This window comes from Delphinus delphis, chromosome 8 (genome assembly GCF_949987515.2).
Source record: "Delphinus delphis chromosome 8, mDelDel1.2, whole genome shotgun sequence".
Classification (NCBI taxonomy): Eukaryota; Metazoa; Chordata; class Mammalia; order Artiodactyla; family Delphinidae; genus Delphinus; species Delphinus delphis.
In genome coordinates, this window is record NC_082690.1 from 33,647,691 (window position 1) to 33,661,962 (window position 14,272).

The 14,272-nt window shown below is 38.5% G+C and overlaps 1 protein-coding gene across 1 annotated transcript in view; it reads left to right on the top strand.

Moving 5' to 3' along the window:
• The window catches only part of TRPC6 (transient receptor potential cation channel subfamily C member 6), a 110,781-nt gene that overhangs the window by 50,691 nt on the left and 45,818 nt on the right, over positions 1-14,272 (top strand). Inside the window, exon 2 of the mRNA XM_060017218.1 lies at positions 10,577-11,351. Coding sequence (XP_059873201.1) covers positions 10,577-11,351 — 775 coding nt within the window. The remainder of the gene's footprint in view (positions 1-10,576; positions 11,352-14,272) is intronic.

Sequence of the window (14,272 nt, forward strand, 5' to 3'; positions counted from 1 at the left end):
TAAAAATGTGACAAAACAGAATGCTCTGCATTAATTTTTCTTTTCATCCTTTTTTCTTTCTATTACTTATTCATTCACTTGTAGATTCATAGACATTTTGTGCCTGGCTTGTGCTTGGCACTAGAAATTGAAGACGGATTTGGGTTTTAAGAGCACATGTAAGGGGGACTTCCCTGGCAGCCCAGTGGTTAAGACTTCACCTTCCAATGCAGAGGGTGAGGGTTCGATCCCTGGTTGGGGAACTAAGATCCCATATGCCTCACAGCCAAAAAACCAAAACGTAAAACAGAAGCAATATTGTACGAATTCAATAAAGACTTTAAAAATGGTCCACATCAAAAAAATCTTAAAAAAAAAAAAAAGAGCTCATGTATACGAGAAGGGTAAGGGAAATACACAATCAAGGGATGAAGATAAAAGAATAGAACATAGTTTAAGAACAGTGTGAGCAAGAATGAAGTACAGAATATTTTAAAGATTAAACAAAAAAAAAAACTCAGGCAATGAAAATGGCTTGTTAGCCATGTTTACATACAGAGCAAGGAGAAAAACAAGGAACGGTCAATCTGTTATTTTAGGCACATGGTACAAATTTAAGAGATTGCATTGGGGAAAGGAAAGCCATTTAATGACTGCTTACCTTCCACCTTGTTTATTAAACAGAACATCTTCAAACTGGAAAGCTTTGAACAATTATAGTTAAGAAGGGTTTGAAGTCCATAAGAGATGAGGCGTCGAACTGCCTTAAGCTGAATGTCATGAGTCACCAATTTCATAGTAACCCTGCAAAGTAACTACTATTCCCCACCCCCCATCCACCCATTTAATAGCTAAGGAATCTGATGCTCAGAGAGATGATATAGCTAGTAAATGACAGAGTCCAGATTCCCAACAAAGTTCTTCTTTCTTCAAAGCAATGTTCTTCCCAGTATTTGGCATAGCTCCCCAGAGTTGCCTCAAGTCCAGATCCCTAAAGACTCAGTTCTCAGGAACCATAAATTTGTTCTTAATTTTCCTAAACTTGTGAACTTGAATTATGTAAGCTCCAAATGCCTCAGAACAAAACCCCTTGAGCTGGAGACCCAATAGTTGAGTTCTGAAGCTTGAATCTCCTAAAATGGAATCCTTAGCTGGTTGGGAGTTACCTAAATTTTCACCTTTCTGCCCTAAGGTATAAATGCTATGTGTTGAACTGAGGTCAACAATGGAACCCAGACCTCAGCTTCTAAACCCTGAGCCCTCAATTTTCAGTTAACCTGAGCCGGGAATAAGAAGTCCCTTGGGGGAGGGAACTCCTGTACATTCCCACCATAATGGACATCTTTCCATTTTCTCTAGACTACTGACTTATACAAACAAGTATGGTTCTCTTTGCCTGGAGTGTTTTTCTCCTCTTCCATCCCTTCTGCTAACTTTTCCTTCTTTCTTACAAGAAGGGAAATGTCTTCAGAAGGCTTTCCCTGACCAACAGGTTGAGTTGAAAACTCCTTGTTATTCATTTATATGGCACATCATACCTTTTCTTTAATAACATGCATCACCCTCTAATCTTCTGTTTACTTTTCTCTTTTTTCTGCCATGCCTTAAGTGTCTTTCCTTGCTGTGTCCCCCATGTGCCTAGCATAGTGCCTGGAAGTGCAAATATTTGAACTGATGAGTGAGTGATCTGTTAAGATCCTGATGGTGGATGTGAGGTGCGATAGTGGTATCTAAAATTGTGCTGAATCAGCAGCAAAGAAAGGCATTCCATAATTTTGTTTTCTAAATAAATTAAACTATGTGCTGCATCCTTTAGTCATCTTTCTCTATAGTTGTACTCTCTTATACATTCCAGGTGCATATAGACTTAAACCCACATTATGAGTGGTTGGATCTAGCCCTGGAGGTAGAGATTGAGAGCATGTTCCAGATCTATTATTGCAGTCTAGCACTGTTATCTCCAGCAGTCAGCAGCTTCAGCCTGTGCTGAACACACAATCTAAACAATTCTGAATGTTTCTATATCACATTACCCATTTTCTCATCCTCAGAATCAGAGTTGTTCCTCCTAAGCCTAAATTGGATGGATGATTCTTGGTTAAAGGCTCATTTTTTAAAATAATGGACTGCCTGAAATTGAATGTGGGTATCTTTCCTGACAGATAGATTATAGAGGGAAAATTAAGCTCAGAAAGGTGAGAACTGATGATGCATCAGTGACTCATAATAAAAGATTAAACACATCATTTTCTCTATGCATATGTTTTCGTCAGTGATTTCTGAAGGATATAATCATGGCAAAGTCAAATTCACCTAGAGAGTATGTGTTGGGTGTTGTTGGCTTCGCTCTCATGGTCCACTCTCCACCCTTTGCACACTCTCCTCTGCCTGGCAGGTTGGCATCAATGCAGACTGTGTAGACGGTATCAGTGGGCTCCTTTGTCCCCAGCCCTTGGGTTGGGTACAGCCCATGGGAGAGCCCCTCCATCATATCAGAGGGCAGGAGAGTGAGGTCAGGGTATCAATTCCACTGGCTCTCTCCTGGTGGGTTGGCTGTTACCCTCAACCAAAGGTCAGAAATGCTGTCAAGTGGCCCTTGCCTTACAGTTACCCTGTTTAACTGCTTGTAACTTCTTCTTCCTTTTGCCCCTTCAGGCTGAAGCCTACACTGTCCTAGACCGGGTACTGTAGGGCACCATGCTGGATTTCACAAACTTCTGCCAACACATTCCTAGAGTCTCTTCATTAAAGTTGTCAGATTGCCTAATTTAGGTATTTTGTCTTTTTTCTGCCTGGAATCTGTCTTATACAGAAGTTATTGTTGAACAGGATAATATGCTTGTATAATACACAGGACTATGATGGCTGTTGATAATAGAAGCAAAAGGTTTAAACCTGTTTCTTTGATGAGATAATTGGGGTATATCTTGCTTGTATTAGACATAAACTTTTTTATATTTCCAAGAGTACTCTGTCAAAATAGATCAAAATAAATGCATGTGCCCAGAGATCTACAAAAGAGCATTTCAAAGAAGGATGACATGACACATGAAATAAACCACAAGCTGAAGGCTGAAAAGAAACAATGACATTTCAGACTTAGTTGTTTTACAAAAAGTAAAGTTTCTATAACTGTTCCATTATTTACTCATGTTTTCATTTTCTCATATAGTTTGGTTTCTACTTTGTACAAGTGAGATGCCAACTGGTGATAAAAATAAACAAACAAAAATATATAACATGCACAAGACATTTTTCAGTCACACTTTTGCTGGTTCCCAACTGAAAGCGACAGACAGTTCAGGTTTCTATCATTTTGCTTCTCAAAGTAATAAGGCAGTGTTGTTATGTAGTGTGACTGATCAAATAGAACGTTAGTATTTGATGAAATGAGGGGAGTCCATGGGGAAAATCGAAGCTAACTGAATCAAAATAAAGAACTGTTACTTTGAAAAATATCTGGAGGTTAAAGGGATTTGGTAATGCATTGTGAAGATGGGTGTGAAGGTGGGTGGTTATGCTCTATGCGCAGTGTCAAGGATAGACAGAGCAATAGAGGTGAGAGAATATTAGTTTTACCTTTAAGGACAAGAAAATCTCCACTTCTGGATCAAAGACAAGTCACAAGGATGCCATTTAAAAAATATGCCTTTCAATTTTCTTCATTCGCTATTGAGCTTGATGCTTATTTGAAATGAATGCAAACTATTATATGTACTCCAGGACACATTGTGGTTAAACCTTCATGTTGTGTTCCTTTTTTTTTTTTTTTTTGTAGGGTTGTATGTCGTGGTGATTTGCTATTGGCTTAATAGAGGGCAAACAGGCTTTGATTTTTTTTTTTTTTTTTTTTTTGCGGTATGTGGGCCTCTCACTGTTGTGGCCTTTCCCGTTGCAGAGCACAGGCTCCGGACGCGCAGGCTCAGAGGCCATGGCTCACGGGCCCAGCCGCTCCGTGGCATGTGGGATTTTCCCAGACCGGGGCATGAACCCGTGTCCCTTGCATTGGCAGGCGGACTCTCAACCACTGTGCCACCAGGGAAGCCCAGTCTTTGATTTTTATTCCTTTGACAAGAGGGACTCATGCATTTGAAGTTATGTACAGAGCACTTGCAGTGTGCCTTTCTACTAAGTGCTGGGAATCCAGTGGTGAATAAGACAAAGTAGTCCTTGCTCTCGTGGGAAAAAGGAAAACCACTCTGATTGTGTGTTGCTCCCTCAACCCCAGAGGAAGGACCAGGAATGTGTGGCTAGAGATTAAGTAGAGTAAAAACAATCTCATTGTTATAAAATTAGAATAAAATTACTTTTATCATTTATCCTCCTAAAGTAGTAAGCAAAATTGCTAGTTGTGTTTGTTGTTAATCTCTAAATATCTACGTCTAATTTTTCCCATGGATAATTGTGCATGTAATTTTTCCCATGGATAATTGTGCATGTAATAAAATATACATTCTAGAATTTTCTTAATTTTCACCTTCCTAGGATACATCTAAAAGTCTACTCCTGTGGCTCTTCCATGCTGCCTGGAATAGTTACATGCCATTTATGTTTCAACACTTCTGCTTTAGTAGAATTGTGCTTTATTTAAATATTTCAAGGATTTTTGAAGCAAAAAATAAAAGTGAAGCTGGATACTTAATATAGAGCTTAGTTTGTATAGGAGCAGTTCTATTTGATAAAAGTGCATCATATTTGAACAGGATGTAGAGGAAATTACTGCACATGCTCTGGCCTCAAGCACACAGTCCATTTGACTCAAAAGCTAATTCACATTGCTGGCACTTTCAGTAGAGATGGATTATTCCACCTCTCACTATCTGGGGCAACAGGCACTATTCTGCCAGCAAAAAGAATAAGGAAAATGAGGTATGTAAAAACTTGTTTTCATGACCTAATCAATATTTGAGTACCATGGGGGCAGTGGCTAGATACATTCTTCCTAGAACTGGTATTTATGTACTGTGATAAAGCAAATTACAAAAATACAGTCATGAATATGTAGGTTACTGAACATTCAGCCATGCTAAATATAACTAAAAGGATGAAGAAAACAATCTTAATAAATATTTTTCTTAAATAGAAGAGCCCACTTTGCAAAAGTGTGCCCTTTAACTGGAACGAAAATGTGTCTTTTGTTGACATAGTGCTTTGGGCTATTGTTCCTCTTTCTAGTAGACAATTTTTCTAGGTTACACTTGCAATTAATGTACAATTCTATAATATAGCCTTATAAAATCCATTCTATAATCTGGCAACATCTAGTATCTTTCTTGAAAGGCTTCAAATGTTTGTCATTTAAAAAGCTGTTTTACACATTTTGCTTTTGAGTTTCAACAAGGATTAAGCAGCACCACTTATGACAAAATACTATACATGAAGCCTTTTGTTGCTTCTTTAGACTGCAGTTGGGAATGATAAGGAGACAGTAATGGATGCATTTTGTCAACGTGCAAGCACTTTCCCTTTATCTCACTACCCATGCAAGGAGTACTGCCTTCATTGTACATTTAAGAGTTTTCTTCCTAAAACAATCTTAAACACCTCTGTAAACATTCTTTATCTGGCTTTCTCATTGACAGAGTGCTAAAGAGATGATGATGATCCAGGCCTTTTAATAAAAACATATCTGAAATTTATGTAACTGCAAATGATTAAAATTTGTGATAGAGACAGGAAAAGATTTGAAACTGAAGAAAACATTTTCCCTGGAAATGTCTTTCCTGTTCTTCAAAAAGATGGAAGTTATAGGTATGAAAGCATAATAGTTTAGAAGGAAATAGGATATATCCTTAGGATTAGTGCCTTGCCAGTATAGAACTTGCCATTATTCAAATTAATAACATTAAAATCATAAATCATTATTTTAAAAGTTTAGAATTAAAAAATGTCACAACTCAGTCTTATTCTACCTCAATGTAAATTTAGAGGTGTTATATGAACAAATAAAACTTTGGAAACTAGGTTAAAAATTGAGATATGAGGGGCTTCCTTGGTGGCGCAGTGGTTGAGAGTCCGCCTGCTGATGCAGGGGACACGGGTTCGTGCCCCAGTCCGGGAGGATCCCTCATGCCGCGGAGCGGCTGGGCCCATGAGCCATGGCCACTGAGCCTGCGCGTCCAGAACCTGTGCTCCACAACTGGAGAGGCCACAACAGTGAGAGGCCCGTGTACCAAAAAAAAAAAAAAAAAAAAAAACAAAAAAAAATTGAAATATGAGTAAAGTTGCTAATCATAATTTTTCTTTCTATAAAAAGACAAAAACCACTTATATCAATTACCATCACAGTCCTTGGCTTTTCGTGGGTTTTCTAATTGAATGACAGCTGAAAAATTATAAAGTCAGGGTCCTTCTTCTTCATATAAACGCATATTCCTATGTCTGTAAAAATGATGAAATCCAAATTTAAGTGCTTTCCACATTCATAATTTCAATTGACCCTAGAAGTAATCCTGTAAATTAGGCTGGTATAATTATTTCTCTCAATCTTACGGGGAAAAAAAGAACAAAAAAGAGGCTTGATCCTTCGTCTTTTGGTATTTGGCATTATTTTGTGTCCTTTTTTTTTAGTTACACAAAAACCTTTCTTGTGCTACCAGTACTTTCATCTCACTTTTATAAATCCCCTGATCCTAGCTCTTTTCTCCTTTAATTTTACAGGTTTTCATTTTCAAAGCATTAACCATGTTCAACAGATACGTCCCCTCCCTCTAATCTTTGAACTTCCTCTTGTCTACAACAGGAAGTATGGAAAGTAATTTATACAGAAGACAAGAGAGGAAGTGAAAGGCTAACGAGGTTATTAGAAGTCAGAAAAGTGACTGAAAAAGGGAAGAAGGTTCAGAATTTCAGAAGGAAATGATGGATGGTTGCTCATGCAACAAATCTTGGTGACTTCTTATCTCTTTCACTTCATCCATCCTGTTAACTCAGAAATAATGCTGCTCTTCTAGAAACTCGCTTCTATGTCAAGAGTCACCTTTTGCCAAAATCAACATTAGACGCTGGCTGATTCTTGTAGGAGAAAATTATATGCTCTTTGTAAAGACATTAGAAATAATATTTAGTTTTTTAAATGGAAAAGAATATCTCCTAAGGATCACTAGTTATTTGAGGAAAAACTTTTTTTTTTTTGCAATACACGGGCCTCTCACTGTTGTGGCCTCTCCCGTTGCAGAGCACAGGCTCCGGACGCGCAGGCTCAGAGGCCATGGCTCACGGGCTCAGCCGCTCCACGGCAGGTGGGATCTTCCCAGACTGGGGCATGAACCCGTGTCCCCTGCATCGGCAGGCGGACTCTCAACCACTGCGCCACCAGGAAAGCCCTGAGGAATAACTTTAATATAAAGTATTAAACAAACATAAAAATATAAAATATAAAAACAAACATAAGAAAAGTGACTTAGGAATAAATTCTCTGAAGTGTTCTGATCTGTGTTAGAGTTTTTATCACTGATGTCCCCAGAATTAGATAAGATACTGTGTCTTTGAAAGCAGAAAAGATCTTATAAACAGAAACATTTGAAGAATAAAAGATGTTCTTAAAAATTAAAAATGTAATAGCAGAAAAAAATTTTCAAAAGATATTAGAGGATAAAGTTGAAGAAATATTTCAGAGTACAATGCAAAAAGATAAACCATTGGAAAATAGAAGAGAAAAGATAAAAAAGTAAAAGGATATTCCAGAATGTCCAACATCCAAAACAAAGGAGTTCCAGAAACAAGGAACACTGTAAGCAAGAATCAAAACTATCAGAGAAATAAATCAAAAATATTCTTCAGAAAAGAAGGACATGTTTTTCCACATTAAAAGTTTTACTGAGTGCCTAGAACTATAGAGGTAAAGAGATTCCCTTCAATAACAAAGATCAAGTAACTGTAGGGCACCAGAGAGAAAGAGAATTTCTAGAATCATACTCCTTGATAACAACTAACAAAAACTAGAATCTAACAGAACCAGACTTTCAAAATTATTGTCATCCTAGAATTCTCTACCCAGCCAAGCTACCAATCAAGTTTGGAGGTAAGACAAAGTCATTTTTAGACATGCAACATTTCAAGAAATTTATTTCCTATGCCTGCTTTCTCAGTCAGCTCCTGGAGGATGTACTCCATCCTCCAGGGAGTAAACTAAAAAAGAGGAAGATCTGGGATACAGACAGTAAGGAACCCAACACAAGAGCAAAGCAAACAGAATCCTTGGAATGATGCTAAAAGGAAGATTCAAAGACAACAAATATTCACCAACTGGTGATAGCAACTGGTCCAGATGAGCAGATCAGAAGGTGACAGGGAGATTCTTCAAGAAGCTAAAATTGAAAAAAAACACATAGTATGTTGAATGTATTAAAAGAAGATTTATACTGAAGGAGATTAATTTTGTTGAATTTCATAAATACGTAGAACATTAAGCATATGAATACAGAAAGATGATTTTTAAAGACTGGGTTGCAGGACACAGGGAAGCTGTACCAGAAAAGACACCACAGTATAGTATATACTACTTGTCATAGCTATAGCTAGCACCTGCATTGTCATAATGTAAATAGCTACCTAACAAAAGTTATGATATAACTATACTGGAATGATAAGGGACCATGAAGCGTGTGTGTGTGTGTGTGTGTGTGTGTGTGTGTGTGTGTATGAGAGAGAGAGAGAGAAGGATGTGAAGGTAAGGTGGGAGATTGTGAAAGTGAACTAAATACTCAACTTTCATAATGGGAAGTCTGTAGATAATACCAAATCTGAAAAAGCAAGAAATAGCAATGTTATGAAGTTATATGGATGTAAGGATTTAAATTATAAAATAACCAGCTAAAATAGTTGAAATGTATTTCCTCTGGGGATCAGGATATGGAGAAGGTGAAGAATAAGGGACTGCTGTTTTTTGTAACAAGCTTTTAGAGTCTGTAAACACGCACATGCATAACTTGGGTACAATTTAAAATGGAATCGGAAACAAAACAATAGCTATAGAAAGCAAAATAGATATATAAATCATTCTCTTATTACTTAATAAAAGCTATGGACACATTATCTAAAGATCTATCTTAAAAATTACTAGTATTATAGCATATGTTTGGCTATGGCCCTTAATGTCATTTTTAAAAAATTTACGTAGTTGTCAGTAAAACATCAGCCTGGTTAGTTTTGAAGAGGCCATGGCTGGCTAAAGGGTTCACTGCTGAACGAAAGTCTATGAAAAAGTTTTGTGAATATGGCAGCAGACTCTTGAAGCTCCTTGGAGAGCCACAATCTATTTCTAAGTTGCTGACATTTTGCTAACTTCTTTGGGCATCACACTGCCATTGTCAACATTGCCTGGAGCTTTGGTATAAAGATGCATAAGGGTTAGTATGGAAAGAAAATTAGTTTCTCTTAGCCTGGCCACATCGGAGGGGAAGATGGCTTATGGGGTCTTTGGATCTATTTAAATTCTCTTTATATGGAGAAGTTTGTGACAGTCTTTGAAGAGGGATGGCTTTTAGAACATTTATAAAGAGAAGAAGCATCTATGACGTTAATCATCAATCACACCTTTCTTCTTCTTTTCAGGCTCCCCTTTAACCTGGCTCTTCTGTATTCTGCAGGAATTTGTCCTTTTTGGGTTTCCAGTTAGTGATAGTGACAAAGCTTCAGCCCTTCAAACTCAAAAACACCTTAAGACATAAAGTTATGAATCACTAGGGAAAAAAATCCTCATTGTAGCATTTCGATCAGAGGAGGAATCACTGTTTCTTATCACAGAACGAAAGCTGACATTGAAGGCTGGCCTCCTCTTTGACCACGGTCTCCATCACAGACTCATTCCTTCCCACTTACCACCTGGATCACAACTTTCTCAAGTTACCAGTGATTTTTAGAACAATGCCTACCAGAGTCCAATCCATTAATTGTCCTTGTTAATGAAACCTACGCTATGGCAGTTGATCCCTCTGCTGGAGAAAGCTCTCTACCTATACCTGACCTCATCACACTCTCCCCAAACACACTGTCACCTGACTCCTGCTATCCTTCCATTTTCAGCATGTCACTTTCTCCCAGAAGGTAGGTTAGATGCCCCTGCTATAAGTTTATCATGACAATTAAACAGCTGATAACAAGGTAATGTGCTAATTTTTTTTTTTTTTTACCATTGCTTTTTTCCAGACCTTATATAATGCCTGGCCCTGGCATAGGAGGGACTCAATAAATATATGTTGACTTGAATGGATTTGCTATTTTCCTACTTATTTTTTATATTTTTACACTCTATGTCATAACGGTGACATTTTGGGTCTTTCTTATATCTATAATATCTGCGATTGAAAAACACACATTAATCTCTGTGTGCATGGCACAGAGAGACTATGGGAATTGCCAGAATCTCCACCCCAAATTAAAATGTCAAAATCTGCAAAGTGCTTGGCTTTCTAAAAAGAGGACTTCTTGGAATCCATTAACAAATAAATGCATCTTCATTTGTATTATAGCTGGTCTAGAGATGATGAGACAACATCTAATATACTTGAGGATTGCATTAGATGAATGGTAGGTCATTTTACACACTAAGATGCTCTTAATATGATTTGTTCACAATCTTTCTATTTTATTACAGCCGGGGCACCGACAATAGACTGACCCACCGGCGGCAGACAGTTCTCCGTGAGAAGGGGAGAAGGTTAGCTAACCGAGGACCAGCATACATGTTTAATGATCACTCAACAAACCTGTCTATTGAGGAGGAACGCTTTTTAGATGCAGCTGAATATGGCAACATCCCAGTGGTAAGGAAGATGTTAGAAGAATGCCTCTCACTCAATGTTAACTGTGTGGATTACATGGGCCAGAATGCCCTGCAGCTGGCGGTGGCCAATGAACATCTGGAAATTACAGAACTTCTTCTCAAGAAAGAAAATCTGTCTCGTGTTGGGGATGCCTTACTTTTAGCTATTAGTAAAGGTTATGTTCGGATTGTGGAAGCCATTCTCAGTCATCCAGCTTTTGCTGAAGGCAAGCGGTTAGCAACCAGCCCCAGTCAGTCTGAACTCCAGCAAGATGATTTTTATGCCTATGATGAAGACGGAACACGGTTCTCCCATGATGTGACTCCAATCGTTCTGGCCGCCCACTGCCAGGAATATGAAATTGTGCACACCCTCTTGCGGAAGGGTGCTCGGATTGAACGGCCTCATGACTATTTCTGCAAGTGCAGCGAATGCAACCAGAAACAGAAGCATGACTCCTTCAGCCATTCCAGATCTAGAATTAATGCCTACAAAGGCCTGGCAAGCCCAGCTTACCTGTCATTGTCTAGTGAAGATCCAGTCATGACAGCTTTAGAGCTTAGCAATGAGCTGGCAGTGCTGGCCAACATTGAGAAAGAGTTCAAGGTAGGTCTTTAAGAGTCGAAGTCAAGGTATATTTACAAGCTTCCACTAGGTACTCACACTCTGTTAGGTATCGTAGACAGTAGGCAATTTTATGTGTTTTTTTTTCCAACAAGATCATTATTATATAGAGTAAAAGTTGTGATCACTGCCATTTGGAGATGATCTACTATACACTAGACATTTTGCATTTATTATGTCTAATTCTTATCACAACCTTGAGAAGATCTTAATTCCTTTTCAGATGCAGAAATGGAGGCATAGAAAGATTAAGTAAGGCCCAAGATCCACAACTGGTAAAATGACAGAGCTGGGATCAGAATCCATGGATGCTGATCTCTAAAACCCAGATTCTGTCTCCTGTAAAACACTGTTTCTATATTCAGAGCATGGTGATAGCTGCTGTTGAGGTCAGAAAGATGAATATGATAAAGAAAGTTGTAGTTTGACTTGAGAGACAGATGCATGCATGCATAAATATGGTATAAAGAGAAATGAAACTACTAGGTAGGGCTATAAGCTGTGTGCTGTAGCGGTTCAGAGAAAGCAGTATTTAATTCACATTAGGTGTCGGGGAAGTTACATGTAAAATGGTGTTTCAGCTGTATATGGCAGAATGAGTAGCATTTTGGAAGGCAGAGAATGAGGGAGAAGATATTTTAGGCCAAAGTAACATCCAAAACAAAAGCTTGTAGATATGGAAGAAGTAGTCGCTTCAAGGGAAGTTTGAGCAGTCTCTGAATAAAAGGTAAGTGGAGAGATACCATATCAGATGCTGCCATTTTCCCCATGGTTTGTGCTACATCTGGAAAGGGTGAAAGTTCAGATTCCTAGTCTAAGGTCACACACCTACACACATACACCTTTAAATTCCCTCCACAGGTTATCTGACCTGTCTTACAGTGTTCATCACGTTCTGCTGTACATTACTGTTATTTAGGGTGAGGTTTTCTCCATTACTCAGCTATACACTGCTTGGAATCAGGCCTGATTCATCAAATACAGTATTACACAAAGATAAATATTGGTTTTATTTTCTCTGTTCTCTATGCTATGAGAAAGCATGTCTCTACATTCCACACTTTGGGGGTCTCTCCTGTGCAGTTTCTTGGTGCCTCTGTCATTGAAGGAACACTGTTAAACCCAGCATGGTATGTCATGTGTCCATCTATCCTTGGGTCCTATCCATCCAGGCAGGGAGGGGGAGGTAAATGGTGACTGGAACCTTTCAATGGCCCCCAGGATGGAGGATGCTGCTTTTCCTTTAGCTACCTGGCAGCTGAGGGTACAGGACAAGCAAATGATCGCTTACAATCCTGTCTCAGTCTTTCCTACTTCTCACTTTACTCCCATGACTCAGTGAGTCAGAGAGCTATGCAATCTTCAATTAGAGAAGTTTCTTCAAAATCTGATTAATATTATTTTAAAATTTGTATTTAATTTTTTTGAAAGTTCACTGCTTAGGTTTCAACATCTCTGTTTCTGCAATTGTATCTTTGTTTACACACTTCTCTAGACCACAGAAGAATATTACATTCTTAATTCATTCGTTCACTTGCTTACATCTTTTGAGCCCATGTTTGTACCAAATATTGTACTGGGGAGAGTTGAGAAGGGAGGATGGAGATGTAGCACGAACACAAAGACAATTCAGTCAGTAATCCTGCCCTCAATTAGTTTGTAATCTAATAGGAGAGGAAAGACCTGTGTGTAGGAACTATAATATAAGGCATGACCTTGTAGAGTGAGGGGGCGGGCAGGTGGGCCAAAGGTGAGAAGAATCACATCTAACCAGAATGTGAATTTTTCACTGTCCCTAAATGCATTGCATAATGTAAGAGCCCCTTTAGGATTAAGAGGATTTAAGGATCTGGACGTTCCTTTATTTGTTCACCACACATTGTTTCTGCTCAGGTGGTGCAAGGTACATGGATCAGGCACTTTCCCTCCATTCATACTTTCTCTGTGTAGTTCCACTCTCTTTAGCAGCTACCTAGAGCCTCTACTCAGGCTTACTGTCTGCTTAATGCCCTGCCTCTGTGAAGGTTTGAAGGCAAAGAAAAAACAAATCTCTCTGAAAACACATATCTCTTTAATAGTATTTTATCCCTAATATCTTTTAAAAATTCTTCGCAAATATTACATTAGTTTACTGTTAAAAGAGGATAGCAGTTCAGAAAAATGTTTTTAAAAGTATATCCTAGAGCTCGACAATCAGCAGTTTTTCTAATTAGAAATTTGACTCCAAAAGTTCTTGTATTACACAAGGAAAAAGGCCAGTTCTTGACTTTTTTTAAAAAGTCTTTGGCAGATACAAAATAAAAAAGCACAAGGTTTTCTTTCTCACCAGACAGAACACTCTAAAACAAATATTTCATTCTCCAGCCTAGTTGGGTCCACAGAGGCAAGAACAGCCTCCTACGAGGATGAGCTGCCATTGCCTTTGTGTGTAAACTCAGGGAAAACACATCCTCCATCCACCACCATCCACGGTGTTGTGATGCTAAACCTTTTCCCAGCAGCCCAGCCTCAGTTTACAACAGGATGGGACCTGACAGGGCTAAAGAGATTGGTGTCTCTGGTGAGATTTCTTGCTAAGTCTGCTGCTCTACTCTTCAAAAGTAGCTTCTCTTTTCTTACTTTAAAAGGATACAGTTGATCCTTGAACAAAATGGGTTTGAAGAGTGCGGGTTCACTTATATGTGGATTATTTTCACTAAATATAGACTACAGTACTACACAATCCCAGGTTGGTTGAATCCATGAATGTGGAACTGTGGATACCGAGGGTCAACTGGAAAGTTACATGCAGGTTTTCAACTGCGCAGAGGATGGGTGCTCCTAACCTCTGCTTTGTTCAGAGTATATGGTCATGTTAGAAAATAATAATATAAAAATGAAGAAAAGTTTAAAAATCATTTCTA